Raw genomic sequence first — 25,000 nt, forward strand, 5'->3', positions numbered from 1 at the left:
TTATAGTTAAACCTCGGAGGTTAAACTTTAACACTTATTGTAATGTCGACTGACATTTTCAGGAACCCATAGTCGTGGAAATTTGCCGAAAAGTCATGGTTAAAATGCGTATGAACCATAAGTCTGTTCTGTGTCGTCCTCTGTGTCTGCCTGCAGGCTTCCTGCCTCCCATCACGCAGCCCGAGAAGTTCTTCCTGTCCCAGCTGATGCTGGCGCCGCCGCGGGATCTCTTCAAGAAGACGCCCAGACAGGTGTCCTGCATGGACGTGGGCAACATGCCGCAGTCCATCGACATCAGCGGGCTGCAGCTGGCGTTGGCAGGTCAGCATACACACCCAAAACAACGCCGCTCACAGGACCTTTGTAGCCTCAAATATAAGGTTGTTATATTTGTCCTAGTCTGTATCGACGACATTTCATTTACGGGATTGTTCCGGTTCCTCCAGATGTCCCTCGTTTTATCTATCTATCTATCTATCTATCTATCTATCTATCTATCTATCTATATATATATATATATATATATATATATATATATATGTCTCTATCTATATATATATGTCTCTATCTATCTCCACACCAGTGTTTCCTCTGTTGATTGGCAAGTGGCGGTCCGCCACGGTTAGATTTCTCCCGCCACGGTATCAGAAAAAAGCCGTCTATCAGCAGCGATTGTTAGAGTCGCAGAATAGCGCAGACACGCGCTTCACAAACAACTTTATTTATCCCCGTAGGGCAATTCTGTTTTTAGCCTACCAGTCGTATCAACGAGACAAGACAAGACTTAATCAGGCATACAGACAAACAGAGAAACACTCTCGGTGACATCATATTGCATAAATGGGCATCAAAAGCAAAGCAACAAATACACAGGCCACAATACTGACTAAGCAGCAACCAACTCTCGAGATATTAACATATTAAATAAATAATAATAATACTTAAGTAAATACTAAATAACTAATAATACAAAGGTTTGGAATACCTGGCGCTTATTTAGTTGCCGCTATCAACAGTATTTAAGAATCTAATGGCAGAGGGAATAAAAGAATTTGCATATCTGTTAGTTTTCCTTGGGGGGGCAAGGTAGCGTCGTCCTGAGGGCATTAGGCAGAATTCCTGGACCCGGTTGAGAAGTCATGTGTGCATCCTTGAGAACTGTAAATCATATAGCCTAACTTATGTTGTCAGTTCATTTAAGTCTGTATTAGTCTGTAGTTCTTGCACATTTTTAGTTTCACCTTCACCTGCTAGCTAAATTGCACGTGGCTGTTGATTGAATACAATGCCCTTGATATCATATCATGGCCTAGTAGGCTAAACCGTGATTATTTCATACATTCATGTCCCGAAACATATTGGGGGAAATTCATTCAACATAATTCCAGCTCGGACCGTGCACCGCTGCCCTTTTCTTTCCTCCATAATCTCCGCTCTCAGCTACTCTGCCAGTCGCTGCATGAACTTCCTCCGGGACATTTTTACAGCTGGTTCACTCCTTGGAGAGGATGTGTGTAATGCTTCCAGCCAGTTGTAGCGTGGATAAAGTTATACGAACACGTAGACAGCTACCGCGCCCTTCACAGAGCGAGCGCCTGGTGCTTTTCTTCTGATTCAGAACGCCGTAGCCTGCGTTACCGACTCTGGCTCTGCCTTCGGCCCATCGGTGACGCCCACTAGAGTCCGGATCGGGACGAATTTTTCTGTCCGAGCCGGCCCGCATCCGACAGAGCCATGGCCGAACCCGGCCCGAGCCCGACAGGCATTAAGAAATTTGTGTCCGAGCCCGACACAGTTAACCCATTTAGGCCTAAAACGCCTGCTAAAAAAAGGCCTTTTTTGCCTAAGTACTTTTCTGTAACCCCCTCCCAAAACCTAAGGGTTTCCAGAAATATTTGTCAAAATTTGTCAAAGCCTACTAAAATCTTAATTTCTCAGGCTCTATAGCAGATAAAAACATGGAATAAAAAGCATTTGAGAGCTTACTTCTTTGGCTTTCAACTTGACTGACTTGCTTGGTCATAATCTTCAAATGCATTTGCAAAAAGAAATCTATAAACAACAAAAATATCAAGAATATTTTGAAAATCAGTACAGATCCGTTTTTATTTAAATTATTTCATACTTTTGAGGTACCAAAGTGACAAGTGAACATCACTGATATAAAGTTATAGAAAAAAACCCAAAACAAAACAGAGGGTTACTTCTTCTTTACATAACAATTACATATTAATTTATGTTAATTTTGTTTCTTGTATTATTTGGATCGAACTTTGGATAAAAGCGTCTAAGAAATCATAACAAAATCCCTATGCATCTCTGTCACTCACCCCAAGAATATTTCAGCCAATCACAGTACATATAACTGTCCATTTGCCTTGAAAAAGATGACACCGCTCAAAATGACGCAGATGAGTGATCAGGTCTTAAAGGTAAACACACACAGATGCGTGATCAGGTCTGAATGGGTTAAAATCAAATTTTTTTCCTCATACTAATGACACATGTAGGCTACGTTTGTTTGCGTGGAAAATCTTTTTTATTATTAACTGTAGGAAGGCATTCAGAAATGTCAACAGATGAGCGCATGGGGAAACAAGCGCACGTTAATCAGCTGTTAACATGTTCAGCGTGTTAACTTCTCCTGATCGCTTCGTTTCCGACCATGATCAGAAAACCAGGAGAGACTGGTTACCTCCAGGGCCGACCTTATAACAGGAATAACCACCAACTCTGCTCCGGTTGCATCTACAACACGTCTGCTTCCTCTTTCTCTCTCTCTCTTCTGCCCACTTAGGCTACCACCTTAATGCCCTTAATGCCCACACTTGTTACTCGAGACCGCTAGTTACCTTTCTCTGACAGAGACTGTGATTATCACTAAGCAACCAAGATGCATCTTCAACCACGCAAAAGATTAAAAACAAAACCGCGAAAATGGCCAAAATAGGTCAAAGTGATTGTATTTTCTTTGCCTTTTGTGTAATGTGTGTGTGTGTGTGTGTTTTGTGTGTGTGGTGTGTGTGTGTGTGTGTATTATATGTGTGTATATATATATATATATATATACATATATATATATATATATATATATATATATATATATATATATATATATATATATAAAATATATATATAAAATATATATATAAATAAATAAATAAATAAATAAATAAATAAATTAAATGAATGAATGAATGAAAATACAGACTGTTTTAGGAAAAGTCAGGTACCAGCAGGATTGTATTTTTTTATTTAGCAAAGTTATTACACATATAAATTTCAAAACGGTCAAAATGACCGTCCAGGCCACAGGGGGGACCATCTAGCAGCATGTATGCTACTCAGCATTAATGGGCCGCCTCTTTCTGAACTCCCCTGTAACCCAGCCTTGGAGTTATTTTTCCAAAAGCCAAGAAAAGTCAAAAGCACACAGCAAGGCTGCCAACTTTGCCACTGAGGCAAATATGCAATTAGTTTCATTATGAATGGTTTCATACTATATATAGCCCACTTTGGGTTTTGGTTTCCCTATGAAGAAGTAAAATTAATTTTGTAGACCTACAGTTCCTCAAAAATACAGTTCAATCAAAACGAAATGAAAATATGCCTCATTGTGTGTGAATAGTGGTGAATAAATATATTTGTTTGTGTTGTAACGAAGTGTCAGTTCCGTTTTTAATACGTAAAACATTTGGCGACGGGGGAGGGTTTCCGACAGATCTGCCCCCACTGCTAAAAAAAAATCCTAGAGGAAACACTGCACACAGCTAGCTAGTAGGGGTGGGAATCACCAGAGGCCTTACGATACGATATCATCCCGATACTCATGTCACGATACGATATTATTGCGATTCCAAACATATTGCAATATTCTGCGATATATTGCAATTCATTAACTTTTTTCCAACTTCAAATTTTTCCCAATTTCTAATTATGTCCCCAAAAGGAAACTTTGTCAACATCTGTTTTATCTAAAAAGATAGATTTCTCTGTCTGTTCATCTCACTTCAATTGTATTGCTGCAAAAATCAGATTTTCAAGCAGACGGACTGACCAACACATATATAATAAAAGACCGATACTTGGCATCTGTGTATCGATACAGTATTGCCACAGAAAATATTGCGATACTATGCTGTATTGATTTTTTTCCCCCACCCCTATTTGCTAGACTATCTGTCCAATCTGAGTTTTCTGTTGCACGACTAAAACTACTTCTGAACGTCCACATGTTCCACCAAAACTAGTTCCTTCCTGAGACTATTTAGCAGAGGCACCGTGGCTCCGTCCAGAGCTTAGCCCCGCCCCCACGATGATTGTGATTGGTTTAAAGAAATGCCCAATAAACCAGAGCAGGTTTTCCTCCAATCTGGGAATGCTGTGTGGACTAGGGCTGCACGATATGAGGAAAATATGAGATAACGTTGTTGAATATCTTGATAACGATATTACTTGCGATAAATTAACAGATATTAGAGTGTACTCAGTTCTGCCTTTCTGTTGCTTTCAGCATTCTTTTAAAATACAACAAATTGCTCGTTGAATTTAAAAAAAATACTAATTTCTAACATTCTTTTATTGAACAAATTGAACATTGAATTGACATTGACAGGAAGCACTAAAAAAGAATGACACAAACATTTTAAAGTGCAGTTTTCTGCTGATATTTTCTTTCAACTAATACAAAAAAATCTCGTAGTGTCTTTCGCGTTATGTCGCAACCTTTCGCGATATGTATATTGCGCCATTTGATATTGCGAGGACGATAAAACGATATATCGTGCAGCCCTAGCCAGACCTTCCTCCGCAGCGCTGTGGAGGAGGGTCCGGCAGAGACTACTTTCGTCCGGACTTTGAACGGGAAGCACAAGTGTCGAACGATGAACTTAAACTTTTATCAATTTTAAACCTGATGGACCATTTTAAAGAATCGTGTAAAAGCTCCACTTTAAATCTTGTGTTTACCAGAGATGTGCTCATACGTTTGTCTCTTCATTCAGCATGGACTAAATGAATCTTAGCTGACTAATGCGTACCGTACACAAGACTACAGTCTGACACCGTCTCACATCTAACGTCAAAGACTGGGGATCTTGCAGGGTCACACATTGCAAGACTACGACTATATTCCTTTTGAAAAATGCAACCAAGCTAGCTAGCGTTAGCTGGTAACTTTAAGGGAAAGTCTGCAGATGTCCTGTTCGGCCGTACGTGCAGATGAATGCCTCCAGTACCCAGAGGTCTGTGTTTATCTGCCGGTAAAACTCCCGTTGGATGACTCGCTTCAGAAGGGTTGAAAATCTGCAACTTTCCCTCTTCAGCGTTTAGCTTAGCGCGGCACCATAAACACCACTCAGTCAGTGTAAAAAGACCTTGTTAAAGGAACACACCGACTTATTGGGACTTTATCTTATTCACAGTAACCCCCAGAGTTAGACAAGTCCATACGTACCCTTCTCATCTCAGTGCGTGTTGTAACTCTGTCTGACGGCTCCAGCATTAGCTTAGCCTAGCACAGAACCTGCAGGTAACTGGTTCCAACTAGCCTACTGCTGCAAATAAGTGACAAAATAAAACCAACATGTTCCTATTTACATGTTTTGATTTGTAGAGTCACAGGGTGTACACACAGCCATCTTCTAACCCTATACTAACCCGGAACTATATTCTCAGAAAGGCGAAGCTCTGCTACTTCTGCTACTTGGGCGAAGTGATTTGCTTTGCAGCGAGCCTGTCTGAGAATATAGTTCCCTGTTTTGTTTACGGTTAGAAGATGGCTGTGTCTCATGTTATGTTATTTGTACACGCTGTGACTCTACAAATCACAACATGTAAACAGGAACATGTTGGAGTTATTTTGTCACTTATTGGGAGCAGTAGGCTAGTTGGAACCATTCACCTGCATGTTCTGTGCTAGGCTAAGCTAATGCTGGAGCTGTCAGACAGCCTTACAGCACGCACTGAGATGAGAAAGGTATGTATGGACTTGTCTAACTCTGGGGGTTACGGTGAATAAGATAAAGTCCCAATAAGTCGGTGTGTTCCTTTTTTAAGTCTGGGACAGTTGAGCCGTGACATGAAGTAAATAAATGAACAGTTTGAGCGTTAGAGAGAGATTTGTCCCACGCGCCCGCCATCGGCCCTTTTTGGTTTTAATCTTGAATGTTTTGTGTGTTGTGCAGAGCGTCAGTCGGAGCTGCCCACTCAGAGTAAAGCCAGCTTCCCCAGCATCCTGAACGACCCCGATCCGGACTCCTCCAACTCGGGATTCGACAGCTCCGTGGCCAATCAGATCATCGAGTCGCTGGTCACGGGGCCCCGCCCTCCACTGGAGAGTGAGTGTGTTTGTGCTGACGGTTGGTTTAAATGTGTAGACAGAGTTACATGTGCAGGACGTTTCCACTACAGGAACTTTAGGGAAATCAGAACCTGCCTTTCAACTAAATCTAGTTTCTCTGGGATAGTTCTAGGTGGCAAAAAAGTGATTGTGTTGCCACTGAGAAGATCATTTTTGGGGCATTTTAGGCCTTTATTTGTACAGGACAGCTGAAGACATGGAAGCAAAGAGAGAGGGGGAATGACATGCAGCAAAGGGCTGCAGGGAGGAGTCGAACCCGCGGCCGCTGCGTCGAGGAGTAAACATAGATAGATAGATAGATAGATAGATAGATAGATAGATAGATAGATAGATAGATAGATAGATAGATAGATATACTGTATATATACACATATATAGTGGTGCTCATAAGTTTATGAACCCATGCTAAGGTTGACTAAAAAGAGGAATTTAAAAAAAAAAATCACCTTTTGAAAATTGATCTTAATGCCTTAATTAAAAAAATTTGGAAATTAAACTATTTTTTTTTTTTATTTATTATTTTTTTTTAAATAAATTTTTTTCTTTTCCAAAAATATAACCTTTAAGTCAGTCCACTTCTATTTTAATGAATAAATATAGTTTTATAAAAAAAAATTATTTTTTCCTTACCATAAGTCAGTCCACTCCTTATGTTAAATTCCCATAGAGGCAGGCCAGACTTTTTATTTTGAAAGGCCAGTTATTTCATGGATCCAGATACTATGCATCCTGATAAAGTTCCCTTTGGCCCCCCACACATCATCACATACCCTTCACCATACCCCCCATCATCACATACCCTTCACCATACCCCCATCATCACATACCCTTTCACCATACCCCCTCAATCACATACCCCTTCACCATACCCCCATCATCACATACCCTTCACCATACCCCCACATCATCACATACCCTTCACATACCCCCATCATCACAACCCCTTCACCAACCCCCACATCATCACATACCTCACATACCCCCATCATCACATACACCTTCACCATACCCCCACATCATCACATACCCTTCACCATACCCCCCCACATCATCACATACCCTTCACCATACCCCCACATCATCACATACCCTTCACCATACCCCCACATCATCACATACCCTTCACCATACCCCCACATCATCACATACCCTTCACCATACCCCCCACCATCACATACCCCTTCCACCATACCCCCCAACATCATCACATACCCTTCACCATAACCCCCACATCATCACATACCCCTTTCACCATACCCCCACATCATCACAACCCCTTCAACATACCCCCCACATCATCACATACCCTCACCAACCCCCACATCATCACATACCCTTCAAATACCCCCACATCATCACATACCCTTCACCATACCCCCCACATCATCACATACCCTCACATACCCCCACATCACACATACCCTTCCCCCATACCCCCCACATCATCACATACCCTTCACCATACCCCCACATCATCACATACCCTTTCACACCATACCCCCCACATCATCACATACCCTTCACCATACTCCCCCACATCATCACATACCCTTTCACCATACCCCCAACATCATCACATACCCTTCACTATAACCCCACATCATCACATACCCTTCACCATATACCCCCCACATCATCACATACCCTTCACCTATACCCCCCACATCATCACATACCCTTCACCATACCCCCCACATCATCACATACCCTTTCACCATACCCCACATCATCACATACCCTTCCACTAACCCCCACATCATCACAAAATACCCTTCACCATACCCCCACATCATCACATACCCTTTCACCATATCCCCCACATCATCACATACCCTTCACCATACCCCCCACATCATCACATACCCTTCACCATACCCCCCACATCATCACATACCCTTTCCACCATACCCCCACATCATCACATACCCTTCACCATACCCCCACATCATCACATACCCTTCACCATACCCCCCACATCATCACATACCCTTCACCATACCCCCACATCATCAACATACCCCTTTCACCATACCCCCCACACTATCACATACCCTTTCACCATACCCCATCATCACATACCCTCTCACCATACCCCCCACATCATCACATACCCTTCACCATACCCCCACACATCACAACCCAACATACCCCCACATCACACATACCCTTCACATACCCCCCATCATCACATACCCTTCACCATACCCCCACATCATCACATACCCCTTCACCATACCCCCACAATCATCACATACCCCTTCACCATACCCCCCATCATCACATACCCCTTCACCATTCCCCCACATCATCACATACCCTTCACCATACCCCCCACATCATCACATACCCTTCACCATACCCCCACATCATCACATACCCCTTTCACATACCCCCACACATCACAACCCCCCACCATACCCCCCACATCATCACATACCCCTTCACCATACCCCACATCATCACATACCCCTTCAACATACCCCCACATCATCATCACATACCCCTCACCATACCCCCACATCATCACATACCCTTTCACCATACCCCCAATCATCACATACCCTTCACCATACCCCACATCATCACATACCCTTCCCATACCCCCATCATCACATACCCTTCACCCATACCCCCACATCATCACATACCCTTCACCATACACCCATCATCACATACCCTTCCACCATACCCCCATCATCACATACCCTTCACCATACCCCCACATCATCACATACCCTTCACCATACCCCCACATCATCACATACCCTTTCACCATACCCCCACATCATCACATACCCTTCACCATACCCCCACATCATCACATACCCTTCACCATACCCCCACAAAGGGTATGTGATGATGTGGGGGCTATTTTAATTCCAAAGGCCCGACCGGACAAGTGAAAAAACACCTTAGCGTGGAACCCTGCCGCTAGTTTTACACTTTTTCTTGGATTTCACTGTCAATAAGTCTCATTTAAATGAAATTATACCTAATTTATGAGTTAAAACAATCAGAAAACAGGACTGGTTGTGCCTCAGAGGAACACATGTTGAGTGGATCGTCCCAGACGGGTTAAAGCACCGTGCGAGATGTTCGTCCTAACTCTCTCTCCCTTCAGGTCACTTCCGGCCCGAGTTCATCCGGCCGCCTCCGCCGCTGCACGTGTGCGAGGACGAGCTGGCGTGGCTGAACCCCACCGAGCCGGACCACAGCGTCCAATGGGATCGCTCCATGTGTGTGAAGAACAGCACCGGCCTGGAGATCAAACGCATCATGGCCAAGGCCTTCAAGAGCCCGCTGTCCGCCCAGCAGCAGTCCCAGGTAAACTCCTCTCTCCCGAGACCATGTCGGAAAATAACGCAAACGGGGGTTCTGCGGCGTCTTAAAGTGCCCATATTATGAAAAAAAACACTTTTTTCTGGTGATTTGGGGAGTTATTTTGGGTCTCTGGTGCTTCCACACACATACAGACTTTAATAAAACCCATCCATGGTGTTGTGAGTGAGATCTGGTGTCTGAATGTGTCCTGCCTTCAGTCTCCGGGTGAGCTGGTCAACATCTGCACGGCTTTCTACGGCACTAGCCGAGACGAGCCGGCTAACCGCAACCGTTAGCTCGTAGCGTTAGCATGCTAGCTCGTTCTCAGTAGCAAAGCACTGCTGCAACACACACTAGTTCACCATAACCTACCAGAAGAACTACTTCCATGTGCTCCCTGGTTTAGAAGAAGTCTCCCAGCTGATCCTGATCCTTGGAACTGACTGAAGTCGGAGAAACAGCCTTTCTTTTACTGTCTCTGGAGCTAGCTGACATGAGCTACGATCTGAGCTACTGAGCATGTGCGAGTGCAATCAAAGATAGTACAGAAGAAGAAGAGAGGTCTCACTCTGTAGCTAAAACAGAGAGCTGAACACAGGGTGAAAAGAGGAGCTTCAGCAATGTGCAGTACAACTAAAATATGGTGTTTCTTGATAATTAAACCATGTAAACCTATTCTGGTACAACCTTAAAATACAATTATGAACCTGAACATGAGCAGAATATGGGCGCTTCAAGGCGCTGACGGGCTGACCGCGCCGATAATCGGCCGTGGGACAGTCTGGCGATGTCGGTGACTCGAGTCTGTTCGGTGTGTCTCGTGCCGTCATCAGTCCGAGGGGCCGTCGGCGTTCATTTGGGCTGATTTGACATGTATAATCGGCAGTGCGGGCACTGCCGGCAGTCAGACTCAAACGACCCATCTGATTGGTGGAGAGCTAACCAGGAAACTGGGGAGCGGGATGAGCGTGACTAGAGTCTCTCAAAATCTGAGGAAGATCTTTTAAACTGACCTTTGTTGATCTGAAATGAAGACAGATTCAGGAACTACACACACACAGACACACACAGAGACACACACACACACACACACACACACACAGAGAGACACACACACACACACACACACACACAGACACACAGAGACACAGACACACAGACACACACACAGAGACACACACACACAGACACACACACAGAGACACACACACACAGACACACACAGACCCATACAGACACACATACACACACAGAGACACACACACACACACACAGAGACACACACACACAGACACACACAGACCCATACAGACACACATACACACACAGAGACACACAGACACACACACAGACCCATACACACAATACACACACAGACACACACAGACACACACACACACACACACACACACAGACCCATACACACAGACACATACAGACACACAGACAGACACACACACAGACACACACACACACGCGCGAAAAGTGTCGAAAAAGACGTCCAAAACGTTACAATTTTGACCCAGAAAACACCCAAAGTTGTGCACGGTCGACAGGTTAAACGTCCATGTGACGCCTCACATGCTCTTTGTTTTATTCTGTGGTGTTGTAGTTCTTTCTTTTGTAGTCCAAATATAATCAGCTGTGTTAGGACTACAAATGAGACCAACATGCAACATGATATTTCATCAAATGCATTTTTATTCTTCAGCTTTTTTGGGGAGGAGCAAGTTCAGCGATAAAACACACGTAGGGGGCCCTATTTTAACGATCTGAAACGCAAGTAGCTTTGTGGGTGGAGCTCGGGCGCTGTTGCTATGATACCGGCGGGATAAATGACTCTTGCTGTCCCGACGCAAATCTAAAATGGGTGGGTCTGAAGTAGCTAGGTGTGGTGAAAATAAACCAATCGGAGCGTCATCTCGCGTTCCCTTTTAAGAGCAGGAGCGCTTGTTGCGTGGCGGATTGCTATTATGACGGAGGATTCGCCTGGCGCACGCCAGCGGGAGCTGTCCGGGATGCGGCAAAGTAATAAATGCCCGTCTTGGCCGGGTGGCGACGTTGCTGCGGCCTCTCGGGCGCGTCTCAAGTGGAGAGGATTGCTGCAGCCTATGGAGCGTGGGCCTCCAAAACGCACCACCTGCTCCTGTTGTGCTCCTTCCTCATTTTCTCATTTATGTCTTCAACTAGAGGCGTGAATCTTCGCTGATCTCCCGATTCGATTACGATCATCATGTCAGCGATTCGATTCGATATCACGATGCGTCAAATAAACGTTTTCTATTAAAGCCGCGCAGGATATTTTAATTCGTAGCTTTTCAAGCTTCAAAAGCAAAACATCCTGCAGTGCTCTGATCCTAAATAACTTGGATACAAAACTATCTGAGGAAGATCTTTTAAACTGACCTTTGTTGATCTGAAATGAAGACAGATTCAGGAACTACACACACACACACACACACACACACACACACACACACACACACAACACAGACACACACACACACAGAGACACACACACACACACACACACACACACACACAGAGACACACACAGAGACACACAGGTTACACACACACACACACACAGAGACACACACACACACACACACAGAGAACACACAGACCACACACACACGAGACACACACACACACACACACACACAGAGACACACACACACACACACACAGGACACACACACACACACAGACACACACACGCACACACACACAGAGACACACACACAGGGACACACACAGAGACACACACACACACACACACAGAGCACACACAGGACACACACACAGAGACACACACAGAGGCAACACACACACCAGACACACAGGCCACACAGACACACACACAGAGCACACACACACACACACAACACAGAGACGCACACACACACAGAGCCACACACACACAGAGACACACACACACACGACCCACACACACACAGAGTCACAACACACACACACGAGACACACACAGAGACACAGACACAGACACACACACAACGCATGAGTCACACACACACACCGACACACACACAAACGCAGAGACACACAGACACACATAGAGACACACAGACACACATAGAGACACACACACACACAAACGCAGAGTCACACACACCACGCAGACACACACACACAGAGACACACAGACACACATTAGAGACACACACAAACACAGAGACACACAGACACACACAAACACACACACAGAGACACACAAACACACACACACACACACACAGACCCATACAGACACACAAACACACACAGACAGACACACACAGACACCGACACACACACACAGACACAGACACACACACAAACGCAGAGTCACACAAACACACGCAGAGACACACACACACACACACAGAGACACACACACAGACACACACAGACACACATAAACACACACACAGACACACACAGACACACATAAACACACACACAAACACAGACACACACACACACAGACAGACACACACAGACAGACACACACACACATGAACACACACACACACAGACACATACAGACACACGCAGAGACACACAAACACACACAGAGACACACAAACACACACACACGAACACACACACACAGACCCATACAGACACACACAGAGACACACAAACACACACACACGAACACAGACAGACAGACAGACAGACAGACAGAAGACAGACAGACAGACAGACAGACAGACTGAGCACTGAGCACATGGCACCTCCTGAATGTTCAACACACACCAGAATATGTAAACAGAAACGTTGTCAGGCCGACATTACATTATAAACAGAAATAATCGATTATGAGTCTGCCGATTATTGATGCAGCATCCTGACCTATCCAAACACCTGAAGTGTGTGTGTGTGTGTGTGTGTGTGTGTGTGTGCGCGTGTGTGTGCGTGTGCGTGTGCGTGTGCGTGTGTGTGTGTGTGTGTGGACTAACTTTGAAATATTCTGACCTTTTCCACAACTTTTGTTTTTTTTAACATATATTTCTGTGTTGTCTTGTTGTTATTTGTTTTGTTCTGATGTCTTGTCGGCTCGTTTGTGTTCTTTGAATGACTTGAACCATTGAAATGACTTGCCGGTTGTCCCCCTAGCTGCTGGCGGAGCTGGAGAGGGATCTGAAGCTGGTGTACCACATCGGTCTGTCGCCGGCCAAGCTGCCCGACCTGGTGGAGAACAACCCGCTGGTTGCCATAGAGATGCTGCTGAAGCTGATGCAGAGCAGCCAGATCACCGAGTACTTCTCCGTCCTCGTCAACATGGACATGTCTCTGCACTCCATGGAAGTGGGTCCCGGCAGGTGGGGGTGTGTTATTTGTTTTGTGATTCTTTGTTATTGTTGTGTTGTGTGTGTTCTATGTGTTATTGTGTTTTATTTTGTGTTATTTTATTGTGTTATTGTCTGGGTGTGTTTTGTGGTTCTTTATTATTGATATTTAAATTGTGTGTGTGTATATTAATTGTATTTTTTGTATTTGTGTGTGTTGTGTTGTTGTTTTTTTTTTGGTTATTATTATGTATTTTTTTATTGTTGTGTATTATGTTGTTATTGTTTATAATGTTTTTATGATGTATTGATTTTGTGTTGTGTGTTATTTTTTTGTATTATTATTGATATGATTCTTTATTGTTGTTTTAATGATGTAATATGTATATTATAATGATGTGTGTTGATATTGATGATGTTGATATTGTTTATTATTGTTAGTGTGTGTGTTTGTATTTTTGTTGTTGTTATTGTTTTTTGTTGTGTATTGTGTGTTTTATTGTTGTATTTTGTTTGTAGTTTTTTGTTGTGTTTTTTTTTATTATATTTTGTTTATTTTATTATTATGTGTTGATCAGTTTGTTTTTGTGTTGGTGTGTGTGTTGTTGTGTATGTATTGTTGTAGTCTCTTTGTGTTATGTGTTCTTTGTGTATATGTGTTTTGGTATTATTATATTGTTTGGACTTCTTTGTGTGTATTGTATTGTTATGTTATATGTTTATTTTATTTTTTTTTGTTATTTTCTTTTTTTTTTTGTTTATTGTATTTGTATTGTGTGATTATTATTTTGTGTGTGTTATTTTGTTTTTGTATTTATGGTTCTTTATTATTGATGTGTTTGATGTGTCTCTTGTATTGATGATATTATGATTGTATCTTTATTTTAGTGTTGTATTTTCTTTTATTGATATTATTTCTTATGTATATTTATTATATTGATTTATTCTTGTGATTGTGTTTTGTTGTTTATTTTGTTTTTTTTTTTTTTATTTTTTTGTTTTTTTTATATGATGATGATGTTATATTTATTGTGTTTTTATTTTTTTTTTTTTTTTTTTGTAAGTTTTGATGATGTTTTTTGTTTTTTTTTTTTTGTTTTTTTTTTTTGTTTTTTTTGTTTTTTTTTTTTTTTGTGTGTTTGTTTTGTTTGGTTTTTTATTTTGTTTGTTATTTTCTTCTTGTTTTTTTTTGGTTTTGTTATTATTGTTTTATATGTTGGTTGTGTTTGTTTTTGTTTTTTATTTTTTGTTTTGGGTGTTTTTTGTTTTTGTGTGTTTTTGTTTTGTTTTATTATTATTTTTTTGTGTGTTTCGTGTTCTTTGTGTGTGTGTGTGTGTTGTTTTGTGTGTGTGTTGTTGTCTATGTGTGTGTGTGTGTGTGTGTGTGTGTGTGTGTGTGTGTGTGTGTGTGTGTGTGTGTGTGTGTGTGTGTGTGTGTGTGTGTGTGTGTGTGTGTGTGTGTGTGTGTGTGAGATTATCTCCAGAGTGAGTAGTGACTCCAGAGTCCTAGTGAGAGAAACAAAGTGTCTCCCCTGTTCTTTCTGACCACGGTGGGAAAGCAACGCTACCAAGCCAGGGCCACCTCCCTACCTACGTAGCCGATATCTCGCAGCCTCTCGCCGCGTGTTTATCGTGCCAGCATGTGTTGTGTGTAAACCAGATTATTCGACCAAGCCAAGTTTCTCTCTTAATCTTTCTGGCTGTGTTTCTCCTCAGGTTGACCACAGCTGTGGACTTACCTCCAGAGTTCATCCACCTTTACATCTCCAACTGCATCTCCACCTGTGAGCAAATCAAAGACAAGTACATGCAGGTACAGTACCACACTTCACCAACCCACCAGACTCCATGTAAATAATCAGGACTTTTAGCGTGTATAGAGCCAGGATATCTCCACCAGACTCCATGTAAATAATCAGGACTTTTAGCGTGTATAGAGCCAACATATCTCCACCAGACTCCATGTAAATAATCAGGACTTTTAGTGTGTATAGAGTCAGCATATCTCCACCAGACTCCATGTAAATAATCAGGACTTTTAGCATGTATAGAGCCAGCATATCTCCACCAGACTCCATGTAAATAATCAGGACTTTTAGCATGTATAGAGCCAACATATCTCCACCAGACTCCATGTAAATAATCAGGACTTTTAGCATGTATAGAGCCAGCATATCTCCACCAGACTCCATGTAAATAATCAGGACTTTTAGCATGTATAGAGCCAACATATCTCCACCAGACTCCATGTAAATAATCAGGACTTTTAGCATGTATAGAGCCAGCATATCTCCACCAGACTCCATGTAAATAATCAGGACTTTTAGCATGTATAGAGCCAACATATCTCCACCAGACTCCATGTAAATAATCAGGACTTTTAGCATGTATAGAGCCAACATATCTCCACCAGACTCCATGTAAATAATCAGGACTTTTAGCATGTATAGAGCCAACATATCTCCACCAGACTCCATGTAAATAATCAGGACTTTTAGCGTGTATAGAGCCAACATATCTCCACCAGACTCCATGTAAATAATCAGGACTTTTAGTGTGTATAGAGTCGGCATATCTCCACCAGACTCCATGTAAATAATCAGGACTTTTAGTGTGTATAGAGCCAGCATATCTCCACCAGACTCCATGTAAATAATCAGGACTTTTAGCGTGTATAGAGCCAGCATATCTCCACATGTAAATCTGTAAACTGTGTGTTTATTTCAACCAAAACCAGAGTTGTTTTTTCTTCTTTCTCCACTGCTGACTGCAGCGATCTCTCTCAATACTGGACCGATGTTCCCATCACACGTTTCCTTTATGACAGACAGTTTTTTTTCTCCTCTCTCTGCTCCCCCAGAACCGTCTGGTGCGTCTGGTCTGCGTCTTCCTCCAGTCGCTGATCCGCAACAAGATCATCAACGTCCAGGGTGAGAGCATGGCTTCATGCTTCGGAGCCACACGCATAGGGGGGTTAGGGGCGGTTTTGAGTTAATATTATCATGTATTGTGACGTTTTCATCTTCTTGTCATTATTTTCCTCGCTGTCTCTCTACTCTCTCTTTCTCTCTCTCTCTACTCTCTCTCTTTCTCTCTCTACTCTACTCTCTCTTTCTGTCTCTCTCTCTTTCTGTCTCTCTTCTCTACTCTCTCTGTCTCTCTCTCTCTCTGCTCTCTCTCTCTTCTCTCTTCTCTTTTCTTTTTTCTTCTTTTTTTCTCACCTCTTATATCTCTCTCTTATCTATATCTATCTCTCTATCTCTTCTCTATCTCTCTCTTGCTTCTCCTCTCTCTCCCTTCCAGAAGTTACAAACAAAAGGATTAACTCTGTTTTTTTTACCAGAGCTCTCTTTCCTTTGGAAAATCGTGCATCTTTTCTCTAATTATTAAACAGATTTGTTTAATTGAATCATGTTGTATTTTCATTCTTTCAGTCTTGTTTTCTCATCAGTTGTTGTCGTCCACATCCAGAAACATTTAAACCTCTGAGTATACCATTATTGGTATATATATATATATATATATATATATATATATATATATATATATATATATATATATACACACACACAGTACTGTGTAAAAGTCTTAGGCAGGTGTGAAAAAAATGCTGTAAACTAAGAATGCTTTCAAAAATATAAATAATGATTGTTTATTTTTTATAAATTTACAAAATGCAAAGTAAGCGACCAAAAAAAACATCTAAATCACAAAAGTATTCCTACGTTCCCGTGCACCTTCACCACCACCACCGGTGTCCTGACTCCATCGGGGGATATGTTTGGGTTTCACTAACGCTTTATGACATATGGATTTGATGGAGTCTAATCCCCAGAGACTTTCTTTACATTTCCCATTTCATGTTTTGTCTGTCTGTTCAACATATTACACTAGGACTTTTTATGACTTTTTAAACATACTATACTATGACTTTTTATGACTTTTTCAACATACTATACTATGACTTTTTCAACATACTATACTATGACTTTTTTATGACTTTTCGACATATTATACTATGACTTGTTTGACTTTTTCGACATACTATACTATGAATTTTTCGACATACTATACTATGAATTTTTATGACTTTTTTCGACATACTATACTATGAATTTTTATTACTTTTTTTGACATACTATACTATGAATTTTTATGACTTTTTCGACATACTATACTATGACTTTTTAATGACTTTTCAACATACTATACTAGGACTTTTTCAACATGCTATACTAGGACTTTTTCAACATGCTATACTAGGACTTTTTCAACATACTATACTAGGACTTTTTCAACATGCTATACTAGGACTTTTTCAACATGCTATACTAGGACTTTTTTTTTTAACTTTTTCGACATACTATACTATGACTTTTTAATGACTTTTTCAACATACTATACTAGGACTTTTTAATGACTTTTTCAACATACTATACTAGGACTTTTTTTTTTTACTTTTTCGACATACTATAGTATGAATTTTTATGACTTTTTCAACATACTATACTATGACTTGTTTATGACTTTTTCAACATACTATACTATGAATTGTTTGACTTTTTCAACATATCATACTATGACTTGTTTATGACTTTTTCAACATACTATACTATGAATTGTTTGACTTTTTCAACATACTATACTATGACTTTTTATGACTTTTTCAACATACTATACTAGGACTTTTTATGACTTTTTCAACATACTATACTATGACTTTTTCAACATACTATACTATGACTTGTTTATGACTTTTTCAACATACTATACTATGACTTGTTTATGACTTTCAACATACTATACTATGACTTTTTTATGACTTTTTCAACATACTATACTATGACTTGTTTTATGACTTTTTCAACATATCATACTATGACTTGTTTATGACTTTTTCAACATACTATACTATGACTTTTTAATGACTTTTTCAACATACTATACTATGACTTTTTTATGACTTTTTCAACATACTATACTATGACTTTTTTATGACTTTTTCAACATACTATACTATGACTTTTTCGACATACTATACTATGACTTTTTAATGACTTTTTCAACATACTATACTATGACTTTTTAATGACTTTTTCAACATACTATACTATGACTTTTTAATGACTTTTTCAACATACTATACTATGACTTTTTATAACTTTTTCGACATACTATACTATGACTTTTTTATGACTTTTTCAACATACTATACTATGACTTGTTTATGACTTTTTCAACATACTATACTATGACTTTTTATAACTTTTTCAACATACTATACTATGACTTTTTCAACATACTATACTATGACTTTTTTATGACTTTTTCAACATACTATACTATGACTTTTTAATGACTTTTTCGACATATACTATGACTTTTTAACTTTTTCGACATGCTATACTATGACTTGTTTATGACTTTTTCAACATACTATACTATGAATTGTTTGACTTTTTCAACATACTATACTATGACTTTTTCAACATACTATACTATGAATTGTTTGACTTTTTCAACATACTATACTAGGACTTTTTATGACTTTTTCAACATACTATACTATGACTTTTTCAACATACTATACTATGACTTGTTTATGACTTTTTCAACATACCATACTATGACTTTTTATGACTTTTTCAACATACTATACTATGACTTTTTATGACTTTTTCAACATACTATACTATGACTTTTTATGACTTTTTCAACATACTATACTAGGACTTTTTCAACATACTATACTAGGACTTTTTCAACATACTATACTAGGACTTTTTTATGACTTTTTCAACATACTATACTAGGACTTTTTATGACTTTTTCAACATACTATACTAGGACTTTTTCAACATACTATACTAGGACTTTTTCAACATACTATACTATGACTTTTTAATGACTTTTTCGACATATACTATGACTTTTTAACTTTTTCGACATACTATACTATGACTTTTTTTTAACTTTTTCGACATGCTATACTATGACTTGTTTATGACTTTTTCAACATACTATACTATGAATTGTTTGACTTTTTCAACATACTATACTATGACTTTTTCAACATACTATACTATGAATTGTTTGACTTTTTCAACATACTATACTAGGACTTTTTATGACTTTTTCAACATACTATACTAGGACTTTTTTCAACATACTATACTATGACTTGTTTATGACTTTTTCAACATATCATACTATGACTTGTTTATGACTTTTTCAACATACTATACTATGACTTGTTTATGACTTTTTCAACATATCATACTATGACTTGTTTATGACTTTTTCAACATACTATACTATGAATTGTTTGACTTTTTCAACTTATACTATGACTTGTTTATGACTTTTTCAACATACTATACTATGAGCTTGTTTATGACTTTCAACATACTATACTATGACCTTTTTATGACTTTTTCAACATATCATACTATGACTTGTTTATGACTTTTTCAACATACTATACTATGACTTTTTAATGACTTTTTCAACATACTATACTATGACTTGTTTATGACTTTTTTCAACATACTATACTATGACTTTGTTATGACTTTGACCATACTATACTATGACTTTTTATAACTTTCGACATACATACTATGACTTTTTTATGACTTTTTATATATGTTAAAAGTATATATTCAATGGTAACTTCAACATACTATACTATGACTTTTTATGACTTTTTCAACACTTATTATAACTATGACTTTTTAATGACTTTTTCCGACATATACTATGACTTTTTTATGACTTTTTCGACATACTATACTATGACTTTTTATAACTTTTCGACATACTATGACTTTTTATGACTTTTTCAACATATATGTTGAAACATAAAAGTCATAACATAATAATAATATGATTTTTTAACTTTTTCGACATACTATACTATGACTTGTTTATGACTTTTTTCAACATACTATACTATGACTTTTTAACTTTTCAACATACTATACTATGACTTTTTTTATGACTTTTTTCAACATACTATACTATGACTTTTTAATGACTTTTTCGACATATACTATGACTTTTTAACTTTTTTCTTTTCACATACTATACTATGACTTTTTTTAACTTTTTCGACATGCTATACTATGACTTGTTTATGACTTTTTCAACATACTATACTATGACTTTTTTATGACTTTTTCAACATACTATACTATGAATTTTTCGACATACTATACTAGGACTTTTTAGACATACTATACTATGACAGAGACTTTGTACATTTCCCATTTCATGTTTTGTCTGTACAATAAATATGTTCATATTTGCAAGGAAGTCCCTCCTGATTGAAATGGAGCTGGAGATTTGGTCAGGATTAATGGTGTCCTCAATGCTGAGGAATACAGGCAGATACTTATCCATCATGCAATACCATCAGTATTGTGTATTCTGCAGCAGGACCCCAAACATACAGCCAAGGTCATTAAGAACTATCTTCAGTCTAAAGAAGAACAAGAAGTCCTGGAAGTGATGGCATGGCCCCCCCACAGAGCCCTGATCTCAGCATCTTCCAGTCTGTCTGGGATCACATGAAGAGACAGAAGGATTTGAGGAAGCCTCCATCCACAGATCGTCTGTGGTCAGTTCTCCGAGATGTTTTTTGGAACAACCTACCAGCCCAGTTCCTTCAGAAACTGTGTACAAGTGTACCGAGAAGTCACACCAAATATTGATTTGATTTAGATTCCTCTTCTGTTCGTTCGCTGCATTTTGTTAATTGATGAAAATAAACTTTCGACACTTCCATTTTTGAAAGCATTCTTAGTTTACAGCATTTTTTCATACCTGCCTAAAACTTTTGCACAGTACTGTATGTATAATATAATATTGGTTTTAATTTGATCCTTTAACTAAATGTAGGTGTGTCTCCCTTCTTTTGTTGTGAATTTGAGCTACTGACTTTTTATGACTTTTCGACATACTATACTATGAATTTTTTTTTACTTTTTTGACATATACTATACTAGGACTTTTTTATGACTTTTCAACATATTACACTAGGACTTTTTTCGACATATTACACTAGGACTTTTTTTAACTTTTTCGACATACTATACTATGACTTTTTTAGGACTTTTTCGACATATTATACTGTGACTTTTTTATGACTTTTTCGACATATTATCCGAACTTTTTATGACTTTTTCCGCATACTATACTATGACTTTTTATGACTTTTTCGACATATTATACTAGGACTTTTTATGACTTTTCAACATATTACACTGGACTTTTCACATATTACACTGCGACTTTTTTTAACTTTTTCGACATATTATACTATGACTTTTTATGACTTTTCCGACATACTATACTATAACTTTTTATGACTTTTTCGACATACTTATACTAGGACTTTTTTATGACTTTTCAACATATTACACTAGGACTTTTTTTTCGACAATATTACACTAGGACTTTTTTAACTTTTTCGACATACTATACTATGACTTTTTATGACTTTTCCGACATACTATACTATGACTTTTTTATGACTTTTTCGACATACTATACTAGGACTTTTTTGACATTATATTCTTAAATAACTTGACTTTTTGACATATACTATGACTTTTTATGACTTTGACATATACTATGACTTTTTGACTTTTCAACATACTATACTATGACTTTTTATAACTTTTTCGACATACTATACTATGACTTTTTATGACTTTTTCGACATACTATACTATGACTTTTTAACTTTTTCAACATACTATACTATGACTTTTTTATGACTTTTTCAACATACTATACTATGACTTTTTAATGACTTTTTCGACATATACTATGACTTTTTAACTTTTTCGACATACTATACTATGACTTTTTTTTAACTTTTTCGACATGCTATACTATGACTTGTTTATGACTTTTTCAACATACTATACTATGACTTTTTTATGACTTTTTCAACATACTATACTATGAATTTTTCGACATACTATACTAGGACTTTTTAGACATACTATACTATGACAGAGACTTTGTACATTTCCCATTTCATGTTTTGTCTGTACAATAAATATGTTCATATTTGCAAGGAAGTCCCTCCTGATTGAAATGGAGCTGGAGATTTGGTCAGGATTAATGGTGTCCTCAATGCTGAGGAATACAGGCAGATACTTATCCATCATGCAATACCATCAGTATTGTGTATTCTGCAGCAGGACCCCAAACATACAGCCAAGGTCATTAAGAACTATCTTCAGTCTAAAGAAGAACAAGAAGTCCTGGAAGTGATGGCATGGCCCCCCCACAGAGCCCTGATCTCAGCATCTTCCAGTCTGTCTGGGATCACATGAAGAGACAGAAGGATTTGAGGAAGCCTCCATCCACAGATCGTCTGTGGTCAGTTCTCCGAGATGTTTTTTGGAACAACCTACCAGCCCAGTTCCTTCAGAAACTGTGTACAAGTGTACCGAGAAGTCACACCAAATATTGATTTGATTTAGATTCCTCTTCTGTTCGTTCGCTGCATTTTGTTAATTGATGAAAATAAACTTTCGACACTTCCATTTTTGAAAGCATTCTTAGTTTACAGCATTTTTTTCATACCTGCCTAAACTTTGCACTTTGCACTTGTACTGTATGTATAATATAATATTGGTTTTAATTTGATCCTTTAACTAAATGTAGGTGTGTCTCCCTTCTTTTGTTGTGAATTTGAGCTACTGACTTTTTATGACTTTTCGACATACTATACTATGAATTTTTTTTTACTTTTTTGACATATACTATACTAGGACTTTTTTATGACTTTTCAACATATTACACTAGGACTTTTTTCGACATATTACACTAGGACTTTTTTTAACTTTTTCGACATACTATACTATGACTTTTTTAGGACTTTTTCGACATATTATACTGTGACTTTTTTATGACTTTTTCGACATATTATACTATGACTTTTTTATGACTTTTTCGACATACTATACTATGACTTTTTTATGACTTTTTCGACATATTATACTAGGACTTTTTTATGACTTTTCAACATATTACACTAGGACTTTTTTCGACATATTACACTAGGACTTTTTTTTAACTTTTTCGACATATTATACTATGACTTTTTTATGACTTTTTCGACATACTATACTATGACTTTTTTATGACTTTTTCGACATATTATACTAGGACTTTTTTATGACTTTTCAACATATTACACTAGGACTTTTTTCGACATATTACACTAGGACTTTTTTTTAACTTTTTCGACATACTATACTATGACTTTTTTATGACTTTTTCGACATGCTATACTATGACTTTTTTATGACTTTTTCGACATATTATACTAGGACTTTTTTGACATATTATACTATGACTTCTTTATGACTTTTTTGACATATACTATGACTTTTTTATGACTTTTTCGACATATTATACTATGACTTTTTTATGACTTTTTCAACATATTATACTATGACTTTTTTATGACTTTTTTGACATATACTATGACTTTTTTATGACATTTTCGACATATTATACTATGACTTTTTTAACTTTTTCGACATACTATACTATGACTTTTTTATGACTTTTTCGACATATTATACTATGCTTTTTATGACTTTTCGACATATTATACTATGACTTTTTTTTTCGACAAACTATACTAGGACTTTTTAGACATACTATACTAGGACTTTTTTCGACATATTACACTAGGACTTTTTTTAACTTTTTCGACATACTATACTATGACTTTTTTTAACTTTTTTGACATATACTATGACTTTTTTATGACTTTTTCGACATGCTATACTATGACTTTTTTATGACTTTTTCGACATATTATACTAGGACTTTTTTGACATATTATACTATGACTTCTTTATGACTTTTTTGACATATACTATGACTTTTTTATGACTTTTTCGACATATTATACTATGACTTTTTTATGACTTTTTCAACATATTATACTATGACTTTTTTATGACTTTTTTGACATATACTATGACTTTTTTAT

General features: G+C 38.3%; 1 protein-coding gene across 1 annotated transcript in view; it reads left to right on the forward strand.

Moving 5' to 3' along the window:
* Positions 1-17,466, forward strand: part of cnot11 (CCR4-NOT transcription complex, subunit 11) — a 21,806-nt gene extending 4,340 nt beyond the window's left edge. The window contains exons 3-9 of the mRNA XM_039817281.1: positions 157-321; positions 6,186-6,338; positions 9,483-9,685; positions 13,805-14,010; positions 15,694-15,790; positions 16,838-16,907; positions 17,429-17,466. Of these exons, the coding sequence (XP_039673215.1) occupies positions 157-321; positions 6,186-6,338; positions 9,483-9,685; positions 13,805-14,010; positions 15,694-15,790; positions 16,838-16,907; positions 17,429-17,466 (932 nt within the window). The remainder of the gene's footprint in view (positions 1-156; positions 322-6,185; positions 6,339-9,482; positions 9,686-13,804; positions 14,011-15,693; positions 15,791-16,837; positions 16,908-17,428) is intronic.
* The last annotated feature ends 7,534 nt before the right edge of the window (positions 17,467-25,000 follow it).

Source organism: Perca fluviatilis, chromosome 12 (assembly GCF_010015445.1).
Source record: "Perca fluviatilis chromosome 12, GENO_Pfluv_1.0, whole genome shotgun sequence".
NCBI classification, from domain to species: Eukaryota; Metazoa; Chordata; class Actinopteri; order Perciformes; family Percidae; genus Perca; species Perca fluviatilis.